At 31.5% G+C, this 24,490-nt stretch overlaps 1 protein-coding gene across 5 annotated transcripts in view; it reads left to right on the top strand.

Moving 5' to 3' along the window:
- LOC142321570 (piwi-like protein Siwi) overlaps positions 1-24,490 on the top strand; it is a 118,734-nt gene that overhangs the window by 46,443 nt on the left and 47,801 nt on the right. For all 5 annotated transcript variants that reach the window (XM_075359771.1, XM_075359766.1, XM_075359770.1 and 2 more), the window contains exons 7-9: positions 1,003-1,173; positions 5,888-6,043; positions 7,833-7,975. In XM_075359771.1, coding sequence (XP_075215886.1) covers positions 1,003-1,173; positions 5,888-6,043; positions 7,833-7,975 — 470 coding nt within the window. The remainder of the gene's footprint in view (positions 1-1,002; positions 1,174-5,887; positions 6,044-7,832; positions 7,976-24,490) is intronic.

The following is a 24,490-nucleotide window of genomic DNA, read 5'->3' as shown; positions in this document are numbered from 1 at the left end:
TGCATATAATCTTACTGTACTGAATAGTATGTTTAGTAAAAATGATTAAAACTCAAATATAGATAAAAAGATGTAAGAAACTTTGCAAAATGAAATTCTTTCTATAAATATTGTCATCCTCAGCATAAATTATTACAAATACCCATTACTAATTAAAAATATAATTGGTAAAATCTAAACTTACATTATCTGCCATGGTAGAGGAGGTAGAAAGAAAGAGGGAAAGTTATAAAAATTGCTAAATATGGTCTAGTTAATGTGCTAAATTTAAAAATAGTTATTCTAATTTATATCTAAAGAGGAGAGTACAGAATTATACATTTAAAAAAATAAAAAAAAACTTATTATTTCAGTTGGTTATGAAAATGATTCTTTATTAAGTTTGTAAAACTTGATAAACAGATGATCTGTATGACAAATTTTGTATTGCGTTCACTGTTATAGATATGAGTACTACAATTTTCATTACAGACTTATTTTTAAAAAAAAGAGATTTAAAAAAAAATTTTTACGGTAAGTTTTAAATAATGTTTTTCTAATGATATGTATAATTATTTCACAGAATGATTAATAAATATTAAATTTGTAGGCAATTTACACTAATGTCATATTATTGGTTTTATTATTTTCAATATTGATTGTTTTTACAAACATTCATCCTAATTTTACCTCTGCATCACTATCTTTGCCCCTGATTGTATAATATCATTCAATATTAATAATATTTTAATTAATCATATAATATTTATATGATTGAATTTTGACTCGATTTTATTTCATTTTCTGGAATGTTCTAAAACCATCAGAATTTTGTATTTCTGTTTTATTCGTGAGATTCAAAAGCATGGTGTTGAAGTTTACACTAGTATAGAACATTAAAAATGTAATATGGTTTATCTATAAACAAAATCATTACTTTTATGAACAAAAATTGTCATTTAGTGGATGAATATATTTTTTCTCCCCCGTTTTTGCATTTTAATATGATAACTTTATTTGCAGATGCAAATTCCAGAATATCAGCTGGAGGTTTGGCCTGGCTACCTTACATCGATGAGACAGCATGATGGTGGGATATTACTTTGTACTGAAATTGTACATAAGGTTATACGGCGTGATAACGCTCATGTTGTCCTCGCACAGATAACTCGAAAAGATTCTCGTAAATATAAGGTTAGTATATTCCTTGAAATTAACTAATTTTTAAATGATTTTTACCATAAGATAAAGTCTTTAAATTTAGCAGTTACAAAATTTATAGAATTTTTCTTCAGGTGGTTGTTTCTATGTTAGGATAACCTAAGCTTCCTGGAATTGCAACATGTGACCATCTACCATATTGAAGGGAGCACATCATTCATTTATGTGCTTTTATTTTTAAAATTCAAAACATGATGAATGATTACCTTAGATCTTTGTGACTTACCTGGTATTTATAAGAAGTTGCCTTTCCCTCAGTGAACATAATTATACTATTTCTCTAAACAATGTATAATAAACTGCCTTATTGTCTTTAATCATTAGAAATGTTAAAATATTTTAAATGGATCTTTCACAAACGAGTAAAATTTTGTGCTTACATACAGTGTTACATACAGGCTCCTCCACCCATCCATCTCCAGTTAGGTTATAATTAAGATACTATATGTTGTACACTACTAATATATTGAGCTTTATTTCCGTTGGTGCTGGAAAGTGAATGATAAATTTAAAACAAGCAATAAAAAATATTATATTTTGCATAATAAGATTTCCTCCGTTTTTGTAATTGTTTATTATTTGAATTTCAGCATTTATATTTACATTATGATACAAGGACTTCTGCACTTTCTGTATTTATTCCACTTACACTATTAGTTTTATCAGTTACTCAGCAGTTGCTTTTATCATTACTTAGAAAATAATGTCGATTAAAAAATTGTTCTAAAATACAAATGATAGTTACTGGTCAGATCAGAATCCTAGTGCAGGAAGTTACTTTTATATGGATTTGAATTCTAGATCCATGGTTACCGATATTCAGTTCAGTTGGGTTTTAATTAACATATCTCAGAAATGATCGACTTGGAACTCTACAAGACTTCATTTCATTTATATTCATACACATCCTCATTCATCCTCTGAAGTAATACATTACGGGGTGGTTCCAAAGCTAAACTGAAAAAGAAAGTTTATAAGTGTATTGTTTTCCCATATAATATGAAATCTGTGCATAATAGCTAATTCCAGTCTAAGAACATACCTACCCTCCTTCTCTTTGTATATGCTTAGAATTTTTTTGAGTTCCTTTGATGTTAAGGATTGTCTGAATGATGCTACTCCGTTGATTGACGAAATTACTTTTATTTCCACAGCACTCTTTGAATTTTTTGGTATTAAGGATTAAAAATTGTCATAGTTAGGAGATAATCTCAAACAGCTTTAGGATGAGAAATGTCAGAACTGGTCCTACTTGTTTGTTTTTTCTTGTCTCCCAACTTTTCAAAGATAAGTACAAGTATAAGACAAATGTTTTTGCATATATTTTCATAAAAATATTTTCCATATGTCAGTTATTGAAATCTGAGGAAATAAGTTAGGCATTAGGCCTAAATTTTTGCAGTAGGCAAAATAATTAAGTTGCTATGAATTTCATTGTTGATTTTTTTTTTTTTTGCTTCAGTACTTTATTCAATAGAAGCGACATCTCAACAATGCTCCTTGAGAATATTATATCTTTCTTACTGCATGAATTCATCATTTTTCACATTTTATTAATTTATTTTACTTAATTGCCAGCATTTAATCTCAACATACATTTTCATCATACATATTATTTGCTAATAAAATTCAACAAGATGTTGCATTTTCTTTCTTGCATTTAAAATCAGATCTCATTTGGAATCTAATATTAATGAAAATCTTATATTCTTTCCACGTATATTTTAAACACTGAAAAAATAATGGTATGTAAATACAGTTATTTAAATATATATGTTATTAAATGTAATATTGATAGTAATGAAATTTGTCGCAAGACTTAGTAATGCCAAAGATTAATTGAGGCTAAGTGAGCAACGGTTTACTAATTGACAGTGTATTGCTGATGGTAAGTTATCTGTGAGGGTGCCCTGTAATTTTCAGATGGCCCTTCTACTTCGAACAACTAGTTGTAGATCTTTGATATTAACCTAGTGTACAGGTTGTCTATTAGAATCTGCACTTGTAGTTATGGTGCTGAGATTGTATTGCTCTTCTCTTCCTCATCCAGAAAGTACATTCACATATCTAATTGTGACTAAATTAAATAAATATATTTATCCTCTCTGAAATATAAAAAAAAAATTTTTACTGTAAGAAATGACCCATACACACATGACTGCTGAGTTTTGTCAAGTCAGTTTTGCATATGTAGCAATTTGCAGAAGTTTTTTACATTATCTTTTAATTCATGCTTATCTCTTATATTTTATTAATTCTGATCTAAATAGTTTTGGTTAATGCCATTGGCCCATGTATTGTAAAGTATTAAATCTTTGTTTATAATCACGAACCTGTCTTAAAGAAACTTTAATTCTAAATATTGATGATCTGGTAAATTTGGTAAGAACAATTATGCTCTTTTTTCAGGTTTGGTTTTCAGTGTAATATAATCACAAATAAAAGAGTGTTTTTTAGGGAAAACCATTGTATTAAGTTAACAAAAAATTCTGTATTTAAAATGAGTAATGGCACAACATGCCATTGCATTGGAAGATTGCTGTTATCTATATGACTTTTATTTTAAGGTTTTAACATAAAAAATTGGAAATATTCTGAACAGCATGAGTGCGAGATGTTTCAATTTCGAAACAACATAAAATGTTGGTCTTTCTGCTGGCATTAAAGCTGGTTTCTTCCCCAACTAACTTACAGTTCTGTTTACTTGTTTGCTAATGAAAGGAAATTACACTTTCATTTAATTTGAAAATTCACTTATGTAAAGGGTTCTGTGGAGGACCACATTGTATGTTTATTTTAATAATCTTTAGTAATAACTCAACTGTTATGGTCAAGAGAGATTACAGAAGATGATAATGATTGAACTGGTGGCAGATGGAGTAAACAGGTAGTGTTTGTTATATCTTAGTCATTAAATGTAAATGAAAAGAATTAGTAGTCAAGCAATTTGATTAATAATGAGTATTCAAGGATTAGGACCATTATGAAAATAAAATTCAACCTAAAACTATTAGGATAATGTCCTAAATTTATTCTGTATTAAAAAACAATATTTATTTTAATTTTTTTTCTGTATTAAAAAATAAAATAACAGGCTGAGAAAAATTAGCTTGCACATCATTATTATTACTTCTGTATTTTTTGTTTAATTTATGTATATTTTGCTGATGTTTTTATTAAATTTTTCAAACAGGCACCTTTGGTAAAATATACGAGGTGTGTGAGAAAAGTAATGAGATTGGTAACACTGTAAGCGATCTGGCAAAACTGTGTCTACCGGTCTGTGCTAGACTGGTTTGTTCATCCCTTCCACATGCTCAGTACGAGTTTCAACACCGTTCAACCAACTCATTATTTTTGACAGCGCCATCAGTGAAGTTGTGTTATGAAAATGGAGCATCGGAATTTAGAGCAGCGTTGTGCAATCAAGTTTTGTGTTAAACTTGGGGAAATTCGCGAGTGTGACCTTTGAAAAGATGAAACAGGCCTATGGGGAACATTGCTTATAAAGAGCACGAGCTTTCCACTGGTACAAATCATTTTTGGAAGGCCAAGAACACGTTGAAGATCAACCTCACTCAGGGAGAACTTCAACTTCAAAATCTGATGAAAACGTTGAGCGTGTGGGGGTTCTTATGAGATCAGACTGTCATTTAACAATAAGGATGATGAGTGAACAGTTAAATTTAAACACTTCATCATACATCAAATTTTGACAGACGATTTGGACATGCGAAAGGCTTGTGCGAAATTGGTGTCGAAAAACCTCACAACGTAACAGAAGGACAATCAAAGAAATGTGTGCGTTGATCTTCTTGAGAGGATTGACAATGACCGAGAAATCTTCAATCGTGTGATCACAGGTGATGAATCCTGGATATTTCAGTACGATCCTGAAACAAGCAAAGCGAAGAGTGGCACACTCCATCATCTCCGTAACTGAAAAAATGTCGAATGAACAAATCAAAAATCAAAACCATGCTGATTTGCTTTTTGACAGTAGGGGGTATCGTGCATAAAGCATTTGTTCCTCCACAACAAACTGTTAACCAAGTGTTTTACAAAGGTATCCTTGAAAGGCTCAGGAAAAGTGATTTGCGTGAGACAAGACATTGCAGACAAGTGGATACTTCATCATGACAATGCCCCATGTCAGATGGCCATTTCAATCAGAGAATTTTTGACCTCAAAACGCATTCCTATGGTTCCTTAACCCCCCCTATTCACCTGATTTGAGTCCTTGTGACTTTTTCCTTTTCTTGAAATTGAAACATGTCTTAAAAGGACGTCATTTTTGAACTCTGGAGAACATTCAGAAGACTGACCGACCAGTTGAAGCCTTCCAGCGCTACTAACAGGAGTGGGAACAATGTCTGTGCCGGTGTATAGCTGCCCAAGAGAACTACTTTGAAGGGGATAATATTGTTTGAAAAAATAAAAACTTTGGCAAGTAAAAAAGTCAGTCTCAGTACTTTTCTCACACACCTAATAATTATATTATCTCTAATTTTATCTTGTGGATTTTATATATTTTAATTCTAAATTATTATAAATTCCTCCTGAAGATGACAGAATAGCCGAAAATGTTTGAGGAAATCAAATAATATATTGGTTAGCTTTTTTTAATATTATGTTTATAATAATTTTACTGATGATATCTGAATGACTGATTTCTTTTTGTTTTTAGGAAATGTTCCAGGCTGAAATAGTTGGTCAGGTAGTATTGACCACTTATGGTAACCCTAAGACTTACAGAGTGGATGATGTTGATTTTCAAGCTACACCATTATCTACTTTTGATTATAAGGGCCAACAAGTTACTTATGTTGATTATTACAAAAATGTAAGTTGGGAAGTTAAGTGATAAATTTTATTTCTTTTGCCATGCATGTTAGTTGCATTGAATATTTAATAAATTGTAAACCCTAGAACTGGTTTGAAAAAAAGTTCTAAAATATAGTTGAAATAGTAGGTTTTATAGGATGTGTTTGATGAGAAGATTTTGTTGAGTAATCGTGACATCAAAAAATTGTATCTTTTTTTAACCATTATTAAATCATAGTTACTTAAGTCTTTATAAGTAATAGAATTTTAGGCAGAAAATTTCAGTTTGTAAGGAAATTTTTTTGATTAACATGTTTGTACTTAAGCATAATTCTTCTAATCTTGAAGGTTGTTTTTCTTCATCTCTTTTGTATAGTATTGCGATCCTAAGGTGAAAAAATTTTATAATTTTATTGCTGAGCAGCAGATTAATGTTTGTATGCAGTTATAGTCGGTTTGGCATCAGTTATTTTTTATAATGAAAGGATTCTTCGGGATTGTAATAGATTAAAGTTGTTTGAAATATAGCTATACTAAGAAGAAAAATAAAATACTTTTTTGTGATAATTTCACCAAATTTGGGTTCAAAGTTAGGACTTTCTGTTATCAAAGTCGATTACAAATGTTGCATTGAGATTTTACATATTTCATCCTTGAAAATGTTTTCACTCGGGAAGGTACTGCAAATTACAGATATGAATACCCAGCATATGATGTTAATTGGACAGATTCATTACTTGGAAAACATTTATAGAATTCTGTTAATTTTATCATGAAATTTGCATTTACCATGTAATCACTGCAGATTATCACTTCCATTTGGAGGTTGAATGGAAGCTTTTTGGTAGTGCAGTCAACGGATTTTAAAACAGAAATAAAACTACCACTGCTGAGCCATCAAATTGTCATATGGTCGAGGAAGAAAAGGAAAGATCATTCGTCTTCTATATCTGATAAAAGATAGAGAACTGACAGTGGTTAAATCTGTGAGAACTAATGAAGTTTACCATTGACAGAAGTGGTTCAGAAATACATCGTAATACTCCCATTGTTGCTTGTAAATTATAAAATGTTTAAAACCTATCCTTATTTTCTGAGCCGGGAGAATTAGATATTAGAAAATATACCTTTTTATATGTTCCAGGAAACTGAAACGAATAGCAAACGAGCATGGGCAGAGAAAAATTGAATTTTGCTATAAGAAAAGAACTCTTTTTTAATCAATTACATTAATTTCATAATATTAAAAATTAATAAATCTTACTGACTAGAGGCTCACTCTAACCCATCTCATTGGTATAGTGGTGAACTTGTCATTGCAAATCAGTTGATTTTGACTTCGAGAGTTGTAAGGTCGAAATTCTAGTAGAATTACTTTTATAAGGATTTGAATTTTAGATTGTGGATACTGATGTTCTTTGGTTGCTGGGTTTGAATTACACATCTCAGGAATGGTCGACCTGAGACTACAAGATTACACGTCATTCATACATATCCACTGTATCTGCATTCATATTAATCCTATGAAGTATTACCTTACAGTAATATTCCGAAGGCTAAACAGAAAGAGAACTTTACCACTTTGTTAATGTTATAACACCTAAGCAAGAAAGAAATAATATTAATTTCAGATGTGTGCAGTTTTATTTCTACTTACAGACAACAGATGCTCTTTTTTTAAGAAAATATATTATTATCTGCATTTGTTTCTGAGGAAAGAAAAAATTTTAAGAATATTTTAATTTTTTTATACTAAGTAATTTGTGAATATTTATTTTTTTAGTTATTGTATGTTTGTATATTTTCAGAAATATGGAGTCACGATTATCAACAAGCAGCAGCCTATGATTGTGTCTCTTTCCAAAGCTAGAGACATAAGAGCTGGTCAAGAGAGCCAAATTTATCTTGTACCTGAACTTTGTCAAATGACAGGAATCACAGATGAAATGCGGTATTTTTTCTTTTACAAATGTAAAATTTATAAATGTTAATATTCAATGAGTGTTCCGTGCAGGTTTTTAATCATTCTAGTGTTACTCTCTTGAATCATTCACTTTATCTTATTTGCCACAAAATTAAAATTTTAATTGAAAACCTCTATAAGATTTTCAGAATAGATATGATTGTGTTTTATAAAATATTTGTCGAGTTGAAACAGAAAATGTGATCAATAATGTTCTGTCATGTTTTTGTAATCTTAGTTAAAGATACCTATTAGGTTGTTTTTCATGCAGTACAGAAACAGTCTGATGTCTTGTGCATTATGTTATAAGCATGCTTGGATATGTCTAAGAATTTGACTGATTGTAGTATAAATAAAAGTTGCATTAAATGTATGACATCATCCCAACCACAATTTAACTAATGAATCATCCTAGATTATACCTCGCTCTTTGAAAACACTCAATTTCTTTGCAAGTAAAGCCACACTGGTAATTAAACTCATGTGTGCTAGTACATTTTAAATTGTGCGAGTTGAGTTAGCTATTCTTATCAATTAGTTTTCCATTAGTATTTCTTATCAGTTTCAGTTTATTTCCATAAATTATACTGTTTCCCCCTATAATGAGCAGACAAACATGTTATGTAAAAATTTTCCAAATATTTTGTATTTTGTCTGTGGTAAGTTCAACAAAAAAAAAAGTTAGCTTACATCAATTTCAAAACGTGTGAGAACTGTTTAATTTGGTTATCACTGGGAGATAAAATAAAAATGGGCACCACATGTAACAAGTATTAGGCATTACGATAAGCTCACATAATGGTTACAAAGGGAAAAGTAGTATTTACCGTTTCCTATATCTGGTTTGGCCTGAACCAAAATATAACAGCTGTTACCCAAATGTTCCATTGATAAGAGACGAATTTATCATGGAGACGATTTACTATTCTGACAGCTCCAGCTTTGTGTTGGGAGATTTCACATTCTGAAGAGGATTGTTCTGAATATAATGTGGCAGCACAACCATCAAGAGACATTGATTTCATACCAGAAAAATCAATTAGTGAACCACATTTCATTTCAAAAGTGTAACTTAGCAATGTGGTTTACAAGTTGATTTAATGAAAACTCAAGCAGAACATCTAGATTCACGCTTTAAGGAATGCAATTTCATGACTAATTATACCAAAATTTAATATTAGTAACAGAAATAAAGATTAATGAAATATTTCACAATGAAAGATCTGATGTTTTGCTCTTGTTATATAGATTGTGTTGTTATAATACTGATGGTGGTTGCTCATTGATTCATCAAAAACAAGCTTCAAAGCAGTTCTGCTGCGTAATTCAAACGAGAATCTTATACCATTACTACCATTTAGAATAAAGAATACATGAAAGTATTTCATTAATTTTGAAAAATGTCAGTTACGATTCTCACTTATTGCATATCACTAACACTAAAAGTTATTGATTTTCTTCTCATTCATCAAGGTTTACAAAAACAGCTTTTTCTTATGTTTGTTGGACAGTTGTGCAACAAGTGAACAGTATGTTGTTAATTGTGGCTAAAAATAGACACTTTTACTGCTAGACATTAAGTATTAAATATGTCTTTTAGTCAACCCTTATGTGTTATTTGCTACCTTTATACATAACAAAATGGGGATTGATGAAAAATTTAGTTATGGCACTGATTAAAGAAGGAGCAGGATTTAAATATTTAAGATAAGTGTTTCCTTAGTTGAGTGAATTAAAAGAAGGAATATTTGTTGGGCCTCAAATTAGAAGATTATTCACTATTGAAATTTTGATATGAAGTTGAATAGAGTTAGTGATATGAAGTTATATAAGGTTTGTAGTCCATGGCTTTCTTATAAACAACAGAGGAAGATTTAAAAAAGCAGTGATCTTTTAGTACAAAATCTTTTATTAAATATAAAAGTTTAGTTGCCAGATATCTATAAGAAACCATTTTTTAATTCTCATCTTCACTTTTTCTCTACAAATTGGCTGTTGTAAGTAGTGAGCAGGGAGAATGCTTCCAACATAATATATTGCAAATGAAGCAGTGTTACCAGGATAGATGGAAGGAATCAATGATGAGCGGCAACTGTTGGTTTCCACAAAGAGTAGGACCCTATCATTCAGAACAGGAAGAATTAATTTATTGGTTCTAACTCCTGTTTTAAATATTTTTAGGTTTGTTGTATCTGTTGTAATTTTATTGTACAATTTTTTTTGTGTATTGAATAAGGAAAACAGAGTATGAGTATTGAAAATATATGTAACCCATTACAACATTTTATATACCTATAAAAAGGGCTACTTTTTTAATTTCTATTATTTAGCCATTTCTCCAGAATCTGCCAGATGTGAAGGTGTGGTCCATTATTGACGAGTTTTTCCTTTGTTTTCCCTTATACTTTCTGAGAATATTTTCCACCAATGTCTGCAGCCTACTCACCAATATCCTATTACTTTATACCCCTCATTTATTTATTAGCATAATTCCTCTAATTTTCACAACATTTTGTGAATGTTCAGATTAATCACAACATTCAATTCTTATGCATTCTCTCGTGTGACCATACTTCTCACAGAAACTTGTAAATCCATTTTATAAATGGCTTTCTGCCACACTTCACTTCCATTTCATTCATTCCTTGGGATTTATTATTTGAAAGAGAATTTACTTTTTCCTTAACTTCCATTTCTGTAGTGATCTCACATTGCTGCTCTCAACAGTTTATTTTTCTGCTGTTCCTTTTTTTCTCATCTTGTGATATTGATGTCGCCTTGCCATTTTCCACATCAGATTTATGAACTGCTGAAAATAATCATTCCATCTTTTTTTTAATACTTTTTCTTTTCACCAATTTAATTTCCATCTTTGTCTTTACAAATTACCACCTGAAATCACTTTTATTTCTTTTGGTTTCTGGTAAAATTTTCTTACGTTATTCATGAACTCAATTTCCTGAATGCTTTATTTCTCAAACAGTCTTCTACACATTCAGTCAGCTGTCTGTCTTTTTACTTTTAGTCTCCTTTCCTTTATCTCCTTTAGTCCTTGTGTTTCTTTGTAGGTTCATTTCTCAGATCAACCACCAATCTATTAACCTCACTGAATCATCCATCCTTTTTTCCTTCAACTTGACACCTAGTATCTTCCATGCTAAATGGAAGTCCTAGGAGTATCTTTACATAATCCTTAGATATCTCCCATTTCTCTTCTTTCAATTCAATCCCCTTTTACTGTTATTCATCTCTCACATTTGAATATTATCTGTATCTGTAGTCAATACACCTTTCTCTGAGCTTTATTGTCTTCATACTGGTTCTCAGAAGCTGTTCTTCTTCTATTGTCTCTTCTTCCAACATATTACTTCTTTGTATTATCTAGTAGTGATCTTATTCCGATCTGCTCCTATGCAGTGTAGTGGTGGGATAAACGATTCTTTTTCAGGAATCGATTCTTTCGATTCGATTCTCAGAAAGGATTCGTAAAAAAGAATGGTTCGTCCGATTCAATGATTCTTTTCCTTCCCACCACTACCAGAGCTGTAAACTCTAATGCACATGCTCTCTTTCTCTTCTTCCCCGTGTTTTGCGGTTCATCTCTCTTCATACTCCTGTTCGACTCAATTGATGTATACCTATTAAATGTCTCTATTCTTCTCTTTTAATCATTATTCGACTCTTAATTAAACATCTGATTTTTTTTGGTTGAATACAATTTTTAGTAGCCTATTACTTCTAATACACATGCTCTATTCCCTTCCATCTATCCAATGATTCTCCTTCTTTCATCTCTTATTCGATTCCTTTACGAAAACGAGCTTATATCAACAAACCTCATCGCCAAACAGAGAAGGGAAAATTTAAACTGTTACGCACACATTCTATATGACATTCTTTTTTCTTTTAATTTCATTCGGGCGGGAAGCTATGTTGCACAATACTAATTACTGTTGTTCTTTTGCGCATACTGTCATGCTCAAGATATATTTTACAATTATTCTTAGTAGACTGATAAAAGACGACAGTCTATTGATTCATGGTGAATTTTCTTTGTGTGTTCTATTTAGAGTTGTGTTTTTAGTTTGTTTATATTTTTTTATTTGGGCCTACTCAATTTCGTAAGATTTTTTTACTTTACATAATCAGAAGACGATTTTTTTTTTCTAAATGTTTATCGGTATTATTTTTTTTTAAATCATTAGGTTTTACGTAAGTAGATATTTTATAAGCACTTTTAAAAAAGAATATTTTGTTTTTAAATTTATAAACATGAGCTGCAGAAAAAGAAGTTGCATCTGAAAAGAAGACTTGCTTTTCCGATGCAAGCCCTGGAAAAGCTTTGTGTAATCTTAGCCATAGTTTAGTATCCTATGCCGGTGGTTAGTTAAACGTCCAGGAGTTGATATTTCAAGACAAAAAATCCTTCTCCTGATTATGTTTCAGTAATGCATTATAACTTAAATCCTACTACACCTACTGCGACAACCAAATGAATCGCAGCAATTAGTCCTTAAATTAACAAACCTTGTTGAATCGCCTAATCCTTCTTCTGTGCATCCAATAACATCTTTGTCTTAAAAAAAAAACACAACAGTTGTCCCTTATTTCCTTTGTTACAAAACCTCTCCCTCAAGTAAAAGCCGAGCGTTAGATATTCAATTAATTAGGTTAATAACTAAAGAATATCAACCTATTTCACTCGTTGAGGATGAAGAATTCAAGAAGTTTGTTCATATGTTAAACCCTGGGTATTTGCTTCCTTGTCGGTAAGCAATTACAACTAGTTTAATTCCACAATTATATGATAGAATTTCTTGTGAGATTCGTAAGTCATTATATAATATAGAAGCATGCACAATAACCACTGACAGTTGGACATCAGTTTCAAATAATAATTATATGGCCATAACTATCCATTTCATTGACCATGACTGCAATTTTAAAACCCAGTTACTTACTTGGATGGAAATCTGCAGTCAACATACGGCTGAAAACATTGCCATTGAATTACAAGGTAAATTCAGCGAGTGGGCTATTACTGACAAAATAGGAGCGGTTGTTAGTGACAATGCAGCAAATTTAAAAGCTGCTATTCGCAATTGTCAGCTATGCCATATTCCTTGCTTAGCGCATACAATTAATTTTATTGTCCAAGCAGCAGTGTCTGAAGTAAAAACAATTGTGGTAAAATCGAAGGCAATTGTTGAATTTTTTAAACGAAGTTCTCATGCTGCCTCCAAACTGCAAAACATGCAGCGACCAATGAATTTTAAAGAATTAAAATTAAAACAGGAAGTGCCTACCCGATGGTACTCATTCTGCACATGTTTTATAGATTATTAGAAACAAAAGAACCACTAATTTTGACTATTACTCTGATGAATCCTATTCTAAATAATATTTCATTTGATGAGTGGACAGTTATAGCTGAAATGTACAAATTATTGAAAATGTTTGAAGAGATAACTATTGAAATAAGTTCTTAAAAAACTGTCATTATTTCAAATATCTGTTTATTGGCGTGAACAATGACAAGACCTGTACTTAAGATTAAATCTTCTACTCAAAATTCTGAAATCGTAAAAGTACGTAAAAAGATGTTAGACCAACTGCAACGTAGATTTAAGAATGTTGAAAATAATAATAATATTTTGCTTGAAAGCGTGCTATTAGATCCTCGTTTTAAAAAAACAAGGCGTTAAAGATGAAGAATCTTACCAAAATGCTTACACAAAACTTTCACAGAAAGTTCGAAGTATTCAGATCGAACAAGGCGATAGGTTTGAAACCGAACAAGAAATTATTGAACCCTCCATTTCAACTGCATGGAAAGATTTTGATAAAAAAGTAACGCCGATTTTAACTAATTCAAACCCAACAGTAGCAGGAATTTTAGAACTAGATAAATACGTAAATGAACCGCTCATCTCAAGAACACAAAATCCTCTTTCTCGGTGGAAAGAAAGGCGGTTAATTTATCCAAGATTATTTAAAATAATGCAAACTGGACTTTGCATTCCTGCAACCTCTGTTCCTTGTGAACGAATTTTTTCAAAAGCGGGACAGTCAATAACAGAAAGGCAAAATAGACTTACATCAAAGAATTTCGAAAAAATTATATTTCTACATGTAAATATGTAAAATAATATAAAGTTTATTTGAAAGGTATTGACTAATTATTTATTTTGCTTAATTTTAATTTTTTTTCATTATTTTTTTGTGATAATAGAACCAACAATTTTTAAAAACAAAATGTTTGTGTGTGTGTGTCTCTATAAGTAACTGTGCCCGTATTAGTAAAAACAAAAAGTAAATATAAAATAACATCGATGAGATAAAAAAAAAAAAAAAAAAAAACAATCAATGGCTCGCTCAAAAATAAGGTACGGTACAAGCTATATTATTTTAAATTATTCATTTTGTCATTTATAGCTTTAGCACGTCCGCTGCTTCTCGCAATCACTAGTGTGAACTCCCGTGCTGATTTTTTTTTTAGTAAAGCTACTCTACTGTTATGGACTAAATACTACCTGACATTTTTAAAATGATTTTCGGTATAGTAATGCGTATTATCGAGATTATATAACTCACGCGGGAGCCGCATGACCAGCCCGGCCCTTGAAATCAATGTATGTTTGCTAATGGTATGCTAGTCACACGACTCCCGCGTGAGTGTAAAAACAACTGGTTATACGTAATTATTTCCAGAATTCAATTCGAATCTTTCTTTTGATAAATTAGTGGTTCTTGGTGAATTAAAAAAATAAGTTGAAAGTTAAAATATTTTATTATAATTTGCGTATATTTTTTTTATAATTTGTATTTACATAAAATTAATTTCAAACATCTTACAACTAAAATTCATTTATAATGCTCTAAAAGATAATTACATTTGTACATACATAAAAAAAAAATCGTAAACTACTTATACTTATGGTATAACCTAAAACATGGGTCCAAACAAAGACCAGGAAAACCAGGGCATGACGGGCAACCGAAAACTGTCTCTTTTCTTATTTTCAACGTTGCACTGCACTCCTTGCATCGTCTCATTCTTCGCATTTTTAGGGAGGTTTTGTGGGAGGTGTATATGGTCTTTTGGTAATGCCGCCGGCGGCTTATTTGTTGGATTCGGGAGCAATTTTGTAACAACCTCGAGGTGAAAATCATGTAAGTCATATTTTTTTTCTTCGCTGTACATGTTGTATAAGAAGTACGCGTTATTCAACATTAAATGAAAAATATGTATACCGAGTTTTTTATACCACCTCAACGTTTTATGAGTTAGTGGGTAATACGACAACATTTGGTCTTGCCGATCCACACCTTTCATATTCTTATTGTATTCAACAATTAACTTCGGCTTATTCTTTTCTTGACCACGTTTGTTTGTTGTTGTTACCAAATTCCCACCAAATTCGCTTGAAATGGAAAGAACTTCCCTTTTATCTTTCCATTTGCAGCAGCACACTCCTTCTTTCGTATACATACAAAAAGATTCTCCCTTGGCGATTTTTTTTGAAAGAACTTCTTTGGGATTACCTCTTCTTTTTGACTGTAATGTTCCCGTAGTGTACACTTTATTAGCAAGAAGCTCTTCGGTAAGGGGCACGGAATTATAGAAATTGTCCATATAGAGAGCGTGTCCTTCCTCTTCTACTAAATCCTCCGTCAACTTCCTCACAACTTTCGCGGCATGTCCCACTCCACTTACATCTAGATCCCGGGTGCCTCCATAAATATGGATTTTATGGACCAGCCCATTTGGTTGCGATAAAACATACAGTTTGAAACCAAATTTATGGCGTTTCCCCTGAACATACTGTCGCCAAAGGAGCTTCCCCCTCCACAATACCATGCTCTCGTCAATTGAGAGCTCCCTTGATGGAATGCATAGTTCTTTCATTTTGTTATTGAAATAATCCATCAAGGGTCTAATTTTGAAGATGGGATCGCTCCCAGTCCTTTCACTTTGAAAATGGAGGCAGCGCAAAATTACTAAAAATCTGTCCCGGCCCATAAATTGGGAAAACGGTAGATTGAATAGATAATGCCTCTTCCAACAATCGTTCATCCTATTCACCTGAATCAATCCCATGAGCATTAGTTCACCGACGAATGTTCTTATTTCGTCAGTTGTAACGTTTTTCCAATTGGAAATTCTTGCTCGAGCCGCATCACTATCGAATAAAACAATTATCGCGTAATTGTTTATCTCTTTAGCCAGATAAGAACAAAAATCCTCATTGAAAAACAGGTTGAAATAACCGAACGGGGATTGATCGTTGGGCTTTCCCTCATACCTGGTCTACCTGTAAAATTTATTTTCGTCACATCTGGGGGATTAGGAAGCCACTTGTCCGTTGTGTTGCTAGGGCCAGGTAAAGAAATAGGCTGTTGAACCGCAATATCGGAGTCAGAAGCTTCACCTTCCTCGACAACGTCGGGAATTTCCTCGCAGATTGATGCAGGTGATTGTGGTTGTTCTGGAGCAACTAGCTCTTCTTCCGGATCAGAAAAATCTGATTCCTCCAGATCGTCGATTAATTCCAAATCATCATCAGAATCCTCCAAATCCTCGATAATTTTCTGAATTTCTTCTTCTGTGTACACCCTTTTCGGTTCAGCCGATCGGCGTTTTTTTGGTTCAGGACCCCTAGAAGTTGATGGTTCATTATCAGCCATGTCTGAAAGGAAAGTAAAAGTAAAAAAAAATAAGCAAAAATCTGGCTGTGCAATTTATTATTATAACTATACTGTGTTGCAAATACGTAAAAAAATGCCAGCCTGAAATTTCAAGATTTTTGAAAGTTAAGACTAGACGATCTAAGTATTTTTTGGGTCCCAAATAGTTTTTTTCATCTTCCTTTTCATTTTTACAGTATTTATAAATTATGGGTAAATTAGTGTATATACATAATGTAAAACTATTTTTGTAATGTGCTTGATAAATATATTATTAAATAGTATTCTTTGCACCTGTCAATATTATTTTATATAAATTCTATTTGAGCTAATATAAAAATGAAAAATTTATGCTGTTATAAAAATGTTCTCTAATGCACAGTTTTGAATTTATTTATATTTTTGTGTGTAAATAAATATTCTATTCTACTCTAGTTTGTTTCTTCTTCTGAAGTGATAACGAAACAAAAAATGATTTTGAACAGTAAAACATTGAAAAAAGAACTTGCATATTACAGAAAAAAGTCTGAACCTTATCGTCAAGAATGTTTCCTAAAAATGGAATTTTATTTGCGATAGGTTCAGTTTATTGCGATTTATTTTTAAATAAAAATAAATTGTTTTTCACCCATTCTCCGTATTTGTATTGTTCGGAATAAATATCTCATTTGTAATCACTTGAGAAAAAGAAACAAACTATTTTGAAAAGAAAAAAAAATATGTAGTTCATCTTGTGCTAAAATTAAAAATCTTGATGTGTGAAAGGATGCTATTTTTTTTTTGCCACATAGTGTATTTATTATGATAAAAACTACAATTAGATAAGTGTTATGAGAAGAAATTACCTTTATGTTGTTGAAGAAAGAAGAGCTGGAGCAGAAAACACAAAGCCAACTTTGATCACAAAAAAAATGCAAAAAAATTAACACAAACTCGCTACGACTTTCACACTGCAAAGGTAGGACACTAACTAAGTGCGTCGTAAGGTTGGGATGTTATACCTGCAGCCGGCAAGGGAGGGGAGACCAAGGAATGGAATAGTCCCTCTCACGCGGGACCCGTGTGGCCCGGCTGCAGGGGACAACCACACTCACGCGGGAGCCGCGTGATACGCAGCGGACGTGTTAGAGAAGTTAGTTTAAGATAAATTTTCTAGTTATAAATACTTTTACCCCCCCCCCCCCCCCGAGTTGGTCTAGTGGGGAATGCGTTTACACAAATCAGCTGATTTCGAAGTCGAGAATTCTAAGGTTCAAGTCTTAGTAAAGACTTTTATACAGATTTGAATACTAGATCGTGGATACCGGTGATCTTTAGTGGTTAGGATTCAATTAACCACACATTACAGAACTGGTCGACCTGAGACTGTACATGACTAAACTTTATTTACATTCATACATATCATCCTCATTCTCGAACCGATTCTCGATTCTTTCGTTCAGTATGAAGAATTGAATCGAAGGAACGACTCGTTCACAATTCTTCCCATTACTACTCTGCAGTGCTACATAGTAAATGTTAGATATGTGTCTTCTGCCTATGAGTATATGATGATTTTCATTTTTAAGAGTGTCATTCCGCAAAACCCATCTATTTTCTCAGAACCGATAATTGATTTACAGAAGTGCAATCCCTCATATCTTCTCCAACACCAAAGATTTCATACAAAAACTGTTCATGTATTTAATTAGACTATGCACTCAGATCTTTACTTGATCGAGACTTACACCAACAATACTGTTCTATCAACAAATAAAGTGTTGATTACATCAATGATAATTTTGTCCTACATTTCAATTTACTCTAAGTTCTGTTGATGTACTCAAAAATTAAGAAACAAATTTAATAAGCTTTGAATAAAAGCATCCTATCTCTCTGATCTGGTCCGCTTTCAGGAGTGAGGTCAATGTCTACACCCTTCTACACTGCAGCTCCATCGTGGAGTTCTCAATACATCTTTTCTCATCTTAACAGTGAATATATCAGGTAGCTGGAAATCAATGTCAAAATGCCTATTTTGGCAAAATAAGCACCCAGGTGTGGCCCTAGCTATCTGGGTTGCTATTCTATATATACATCCATATAACAGCATTGGATCCCCCACAGCCATCCTTGGCAGGGTTAGGAATGTCAGGAAGCCAGCAACTATGTTCCACTTTCTTTCGGTTTTCCAGTTAACTTGCCAATCAAAACCAGAATTGATCTTTGCAAGCTCTCTTAACTGCTTTGTTGTGTTTAGTTTTGTATCTGTGGCAGAAGTGTAAGATATAGTGCCACATCATCAATGGCCCTACACTCCATATACAAGCCTGAATTAATCCAAATATGGCCAATCTGTCTTGAAAAGCACCATGACTAGAAAGAAGCTGTGTAATATGCCAATTGGGGGAAATCTACTTAACAACCTGCATACTTCTCACATCAGGAAAAACACCATCCATGTAAAGGCCAGTCTTTACCTGTAGTAACAGCACTTGGCTCACCCTTTATTTGTTCAAGTATGATTTCTGTTTTCTGCATCTTCTACCTATACTTGTTTTATAAATTCTTTCTAGAAAAAAATTATTTGTATCTGCTGAAGTTTTCTTTTTCGATTTGTCAATTTCCATTTTTCATTTTCTCTCTTTCTTATTTTGGAAGCTTCTCTATCAATTTTAATATTTACAGTTTTAGTTTTTTCATGAATGAATGCAAATAGATTGCTTGTTTTGTAGCTTTACCTATGTATCACTCATAATGGTGATAACATTTTCATCAAATTGGGATTACAGTCTGTTACTTTTTTCTTTTTAATAAAGTGACAAACAATTAAACAGAGATCCTTCCTCTTTCATCTTTCAATACATCTTTGAATTACAAAGATATGACATGTAATTATTTTCTATAAAATATTTACACTTAAAAGAAGACAAGATATCTTCTCATCGCCTAAAAACCTAGCATTAAAAGGTGGATAACTTAAGTAATTTGATTCTATTCATTCTTTTGAAAATCGATTTGAGGGTAACTTGTAAGGTGTTGAAAGTAATATTCAAAACATCCTTTTTACTATCAAAACCAATGAAAATGATATCATTTTGAGTTGTCCATTTTATTAGAATTATATGTATATTCTGTGGTAGATGAGTATTTAATCCATACACTAGAAAATACTGTATTTGCCCAAATATAGGTTGAGGTTTTTTTTCTATGTTTCCTCATAAAATGGGGGGGAACATACCTATTTACAGGGCTGGCTTACATTTGGAGTCAACTGGACTTTGAGCTTGTTTCGTAGTTTATTTTAGTTTCTATATTTGTGATGGGGGACTTATTACAGTTTATATTAAGTAATAACAAAGTATCTTCAGTTATTATTGTTATAGTTATTCAATGCAAGGATTTTTCTTTGCATACTTACTATCTACCTGCATGTACAGTTAAGGGTTACGGACAGTTAGGATTAGAACATGTTAGATGAACAAAAGTGTCGTTTACATAAAGATGTTTGGATTAAATTCTTCCTATATTTCAGGACTGGAATTTTTAAATTGTCCTTGATGTAGAAGTGTCTGTTTGAAGTTTCACCGTAATTCATAACAGCTTTTCTATTATTTTGTTTGTATATAAACATGGTTTTTCTTCTCATTGCCCAGTTTAAAACTTTTTGCACTGAAGATATCACATTTTAAAAGAATTATTTATTGTAATTTTTTGCCAGAGATTGAAGTAGTAAACAGGTTTAGCTGAAATTTAAATTAGAAGTAATAAATAAAGCTGAAAAGTCTTCTTTATAAGATACTGCAAATTATATCTTTGAAGTATATGAAGGATTCAGTTGAAGATTTACTTCAAACAGACTGTGCCGAAAACTACACGGCAACATCACATGATGAAATCCAAACTGCTCACTGGAGCCGCAAACATCACAGTATTTACAGCTTGTGCTCGATCAAAGGGAGATAGTGCACTTTCATATGTTATATTATATTAACACTGTAAAAATAAAACATTGTTCAATGGCCTATAAATGATCTTTTACCTGACTAAAGGTATCACCCACATCACACCTCTGACAAGTACTTATTCCAATCATGACAGAAGTTAAGTGTAATTTAAATAAAAATTGTTGTTTCATCCTTTTTTTACAGCTTATACATTAGGGAATCTTATTTCATAAAATACATCAGTATTGTTAGAACTGATAAATAAAATTGAGTTCTTTTTAGTAAAAGAGTATAACCTCTAGAATCAAGTTTTATTGCTGTTCCTCCTGCGACAGAATTTTAATATATAAACAATTATGTTAAGCATAATGTAAAGTTGTGAGTATGACCACAACTTGAAGTATTTATTTATGAATATATCACTATAACTTATATTTAAATATTTTAATTAATTAAGAAATGTACTTTAGAATCACTAAAAACAGTGTACAACATTTCTACCCATGACAATGGAATGGCCACTTTAGGGGTGTGAATTAAAAAAAAATCATAACGGGTGAAACCTCTGTGGTCTTGTGTTCACAGCCCGATCAGGATATTGAGAGATTGACTAAAAATTATTGATTAAAAATGTTTATATAATTACAATTTATTAGTTTAAGAACATTAATGAAATAAGACAAATCAGTAATAACAATAATAATGACACCAGCAAATAATAATAATAACTGTCAATAGTAAACAAATAATCATAATAACATAATAATAATAATAATAACAAACAGTGATATAAAACAGAATCTAAAGTAATCATCAAGATTTTTTCACAGGTAGTTAAATATTGAAAACCAGAATTCAGTCCCATTGACAAAACACATTAGCATGACCGCTAATCTTATCACTTTTAACTACTTGTCTTGTATTAACAACAATAGTACAAAAGATAAGACATGTATAAAGTTCTTTTACTGTTCACAAATAAAACTAACTTAACGATTTATGAATGAAATTTAGTACATTATCTCTTGATCTAACAGTAACGAATCGTTTTTTGTTTTTGTGTACTGGAATTACTCATGACATCACCTTAATTGCATTGAACCTGCACTAGAAATTCGCTCCTTCACTGACTTCTCAGAATACTCTCACTTCAAACTCACATAATAACTTGTTGCTTAGAATTCTTATCATAGCATTCTCTTGCAAACTGATCGTATCCTTTTTGCCTGCAGGACTAGACCCATCTCAAAGCATGAGAATATCGTTCGTCCTCACATTTTGCCATGAAATTCCAAACCTGGGTTCGGTAACTCTTCTCACAGAACAGCATTTGTTTAGGTATGTTGGTGAGAAATATTACAAAGTACGATTGTTAAATGGACCTGTTAACTTTATTGAAAAGGTTCCTTTTATAATAGCCCCTTTTTGGATTCCTCCCACTGTTATATTTTTTACTACTTTCTTTTTAATTGGCAGGAATCTGTTACTCAGGTCCGTTATACCAATCTTGTTATATTGTCTTGCAAAGTAATGCTTCCTGCAGAGTAATTTACAAACCATGTCTGATGATATTGTGATGAATTAATAAATATTGTTATTAAATTATAAAAAAAGGCGGAATTTATTAATTTTTTATTTAGGGAGCTAAAGACTTACAAAACTCTGCTACACAGTTTCGTGAAAGAAATATGTTTTATGAAACTGTACAGCAAAAACAAATATAACAGTATGATGATTTTAATTTAATTTAGTGCAATTCATTTGAGGAAAAAACCACTTCTTTACATTTATTTTAACATAAAAATGAAATAAAATATCATGTAATAAAAAAACTAGAAAATTGTGTTAAAATAATATATTTACCTTAAAAATTTTGAGGTAGTTACATTAAAATTTCATCATGTAAAGCAAAAAAAATATTTGTTACCTCAATGTATTAATACCCAATAAGCTATTGTCTGTTGAACTATTGTCATCATTTCCAAAATTTATCACTATATCTTCAATAATATTTTCACATAAACTGCCTGCTTGCTTCCCATGCTTTTTTTTCTTTAATTACATGCTGAATGCAATTTTTCCAAGTATTTGCATCTACTCTATTAACACCTTTTGTCAATAAATTTTTTACATCATTTAATACTGTGTTATTTCTCCCAATGTAGCCTTTGACTTGCTGCCATATCAGTTCTTATCAGGTTAAAATTGCAATGATATGGAGGAAGACAACACAATTTTTTGTTTTAGTTCGTCTATTTGGTAATGAATATATTATAACTGGTTTTACTATTTTTAAAGTTAAATTTTTAACATGTCTGGTATGCAGTTTTAATCATTTGGTAATGTCTTAGTTTTCAGATCGAAGCCTTTGGAATTTTACAGTTTTCAGGCAATCGTACCGCAGTATTTTTATCCATTAATATGAAGGAACCTTCAGCAACAATTTTGACTACTGCTTAAAATTTTCCCCATTCATTTCATTGCATTGCTTTTGGGAAGATGTGGATTCAGATACCTTAAAACCATTATTCAAAACCCATTTTCACTTCCTATGTGTGTTACTTATAATCATTTACCTCTTCCAGCCAGGGTTTTCACCTTAGTTGACAAACCTTTGGTAAAAGAAGCATCTTTACCATCTTTTGTACCTTTTAATTCTTTACCCACTCATATACTTTACCGTACATGGCCCACATTAACCCAAGTATCATCTAGATAATAAATTGGCTTGCTTTTTTCAAGAAATCACTTAATCTCTCTTAAATATTCTCTACATCATGAAATATCTTTGCATTTAATCAGTAAAGAATTATTTTTTCTGGACATGAAACAAAAATTCATTGATTTTAAAACAATTTAATGTACTTCTAGAAAAAATTTGGTAGTTCAAAATCTGTATTCACAGCATTTAATATTTTGTTCAAGTTAGGAAGCTCATTATTGAAATAAAATGAATGACATTTTTCTGATGGTTTTAGTAAAATTGTCGTAACTTTTTAATCATTTTTATATGGTTTTGAGTATTTTTAGGTGCTGTCGGTTTTGTGTTTATTAAAAATTCTTCTTTCACCAACGCTTGTTGCGCTACATACTTTCCAAGCAATGACTCTGACTGAAGTTACAGGGTTATCTGTTTTTAAGGTTAAATATATGTTGCTGATGATTATTTTCTTTTTTTGGACCTACTTAATGGTTTTCCTGGTTTATGTTTCACGGCTGAATCACTCATTGTTAAATCGGATTGGCACAAAATAACAGGGTAAATTAAAATAATGAAAATAACACTGAATAAAACGTATAAAAATGAAGTACAAAACTGTACTGTACCGTACCGTACAGAGTAACCCCTATACACAGTAACCCGATAACATATATTGAAATACCTTATTTCACTGAACTGAATAATTTTATAAAGCTTTGGAAATATTTTATTGTTGTTAAACATCAAATAAAGACTCATCAAAATTTTTAATTGCTTATCAGTTTGTTACGATGCCAGGCAAGTAATAGCTTACAGTACATTATTGTACACATAAAGCAATAATTGCACTTGCAGTTGGGAGTGAAAGAATAATTAAGTCTAAACTACCAAGTTATTACAAATACATTCTGAATTCATATCTATATAATGTGCACCATTTCCTGAGACAGACCATAGCATTATTTTAGCTTACTGTTCAAGCCCTATTTTTATCCTTTCATTGTTAGTTTATTTTAAAAAATTTAGTGGGTACCTGTCATTCGAATGGAATCCTTTGTAAAATTTCATCTTGCAAAATCAAGTGTTTGAAGTCAAGAATGAAAATGGATTTTATATAAGTACTAGCAAACACCGTCATGGCTTCACCTGTGCCATAAATGTATAATTTAGAATTTTAAAAATATGTAA

This window comes from Lycorma delicatula, chromosome 3 (genome assembly GCF_047948215.1).
Source record: "Lycorma delicatula isolate Av1 chromosome 3, ASM4794821v1, whole genome shotgun sequence".
In the NCBI taxonomy this organism is placed as follows: Eukaryota; Metazoa; Arthropoda; class Insecta; order Hemiptera; family Fulgoridae; genus Lycorma; species Lycorma delicatula.
Note: the sequence above shows the minus strand (reverse complement) of the source record. Positions and strands in the feature narration are given on the sequence as shown.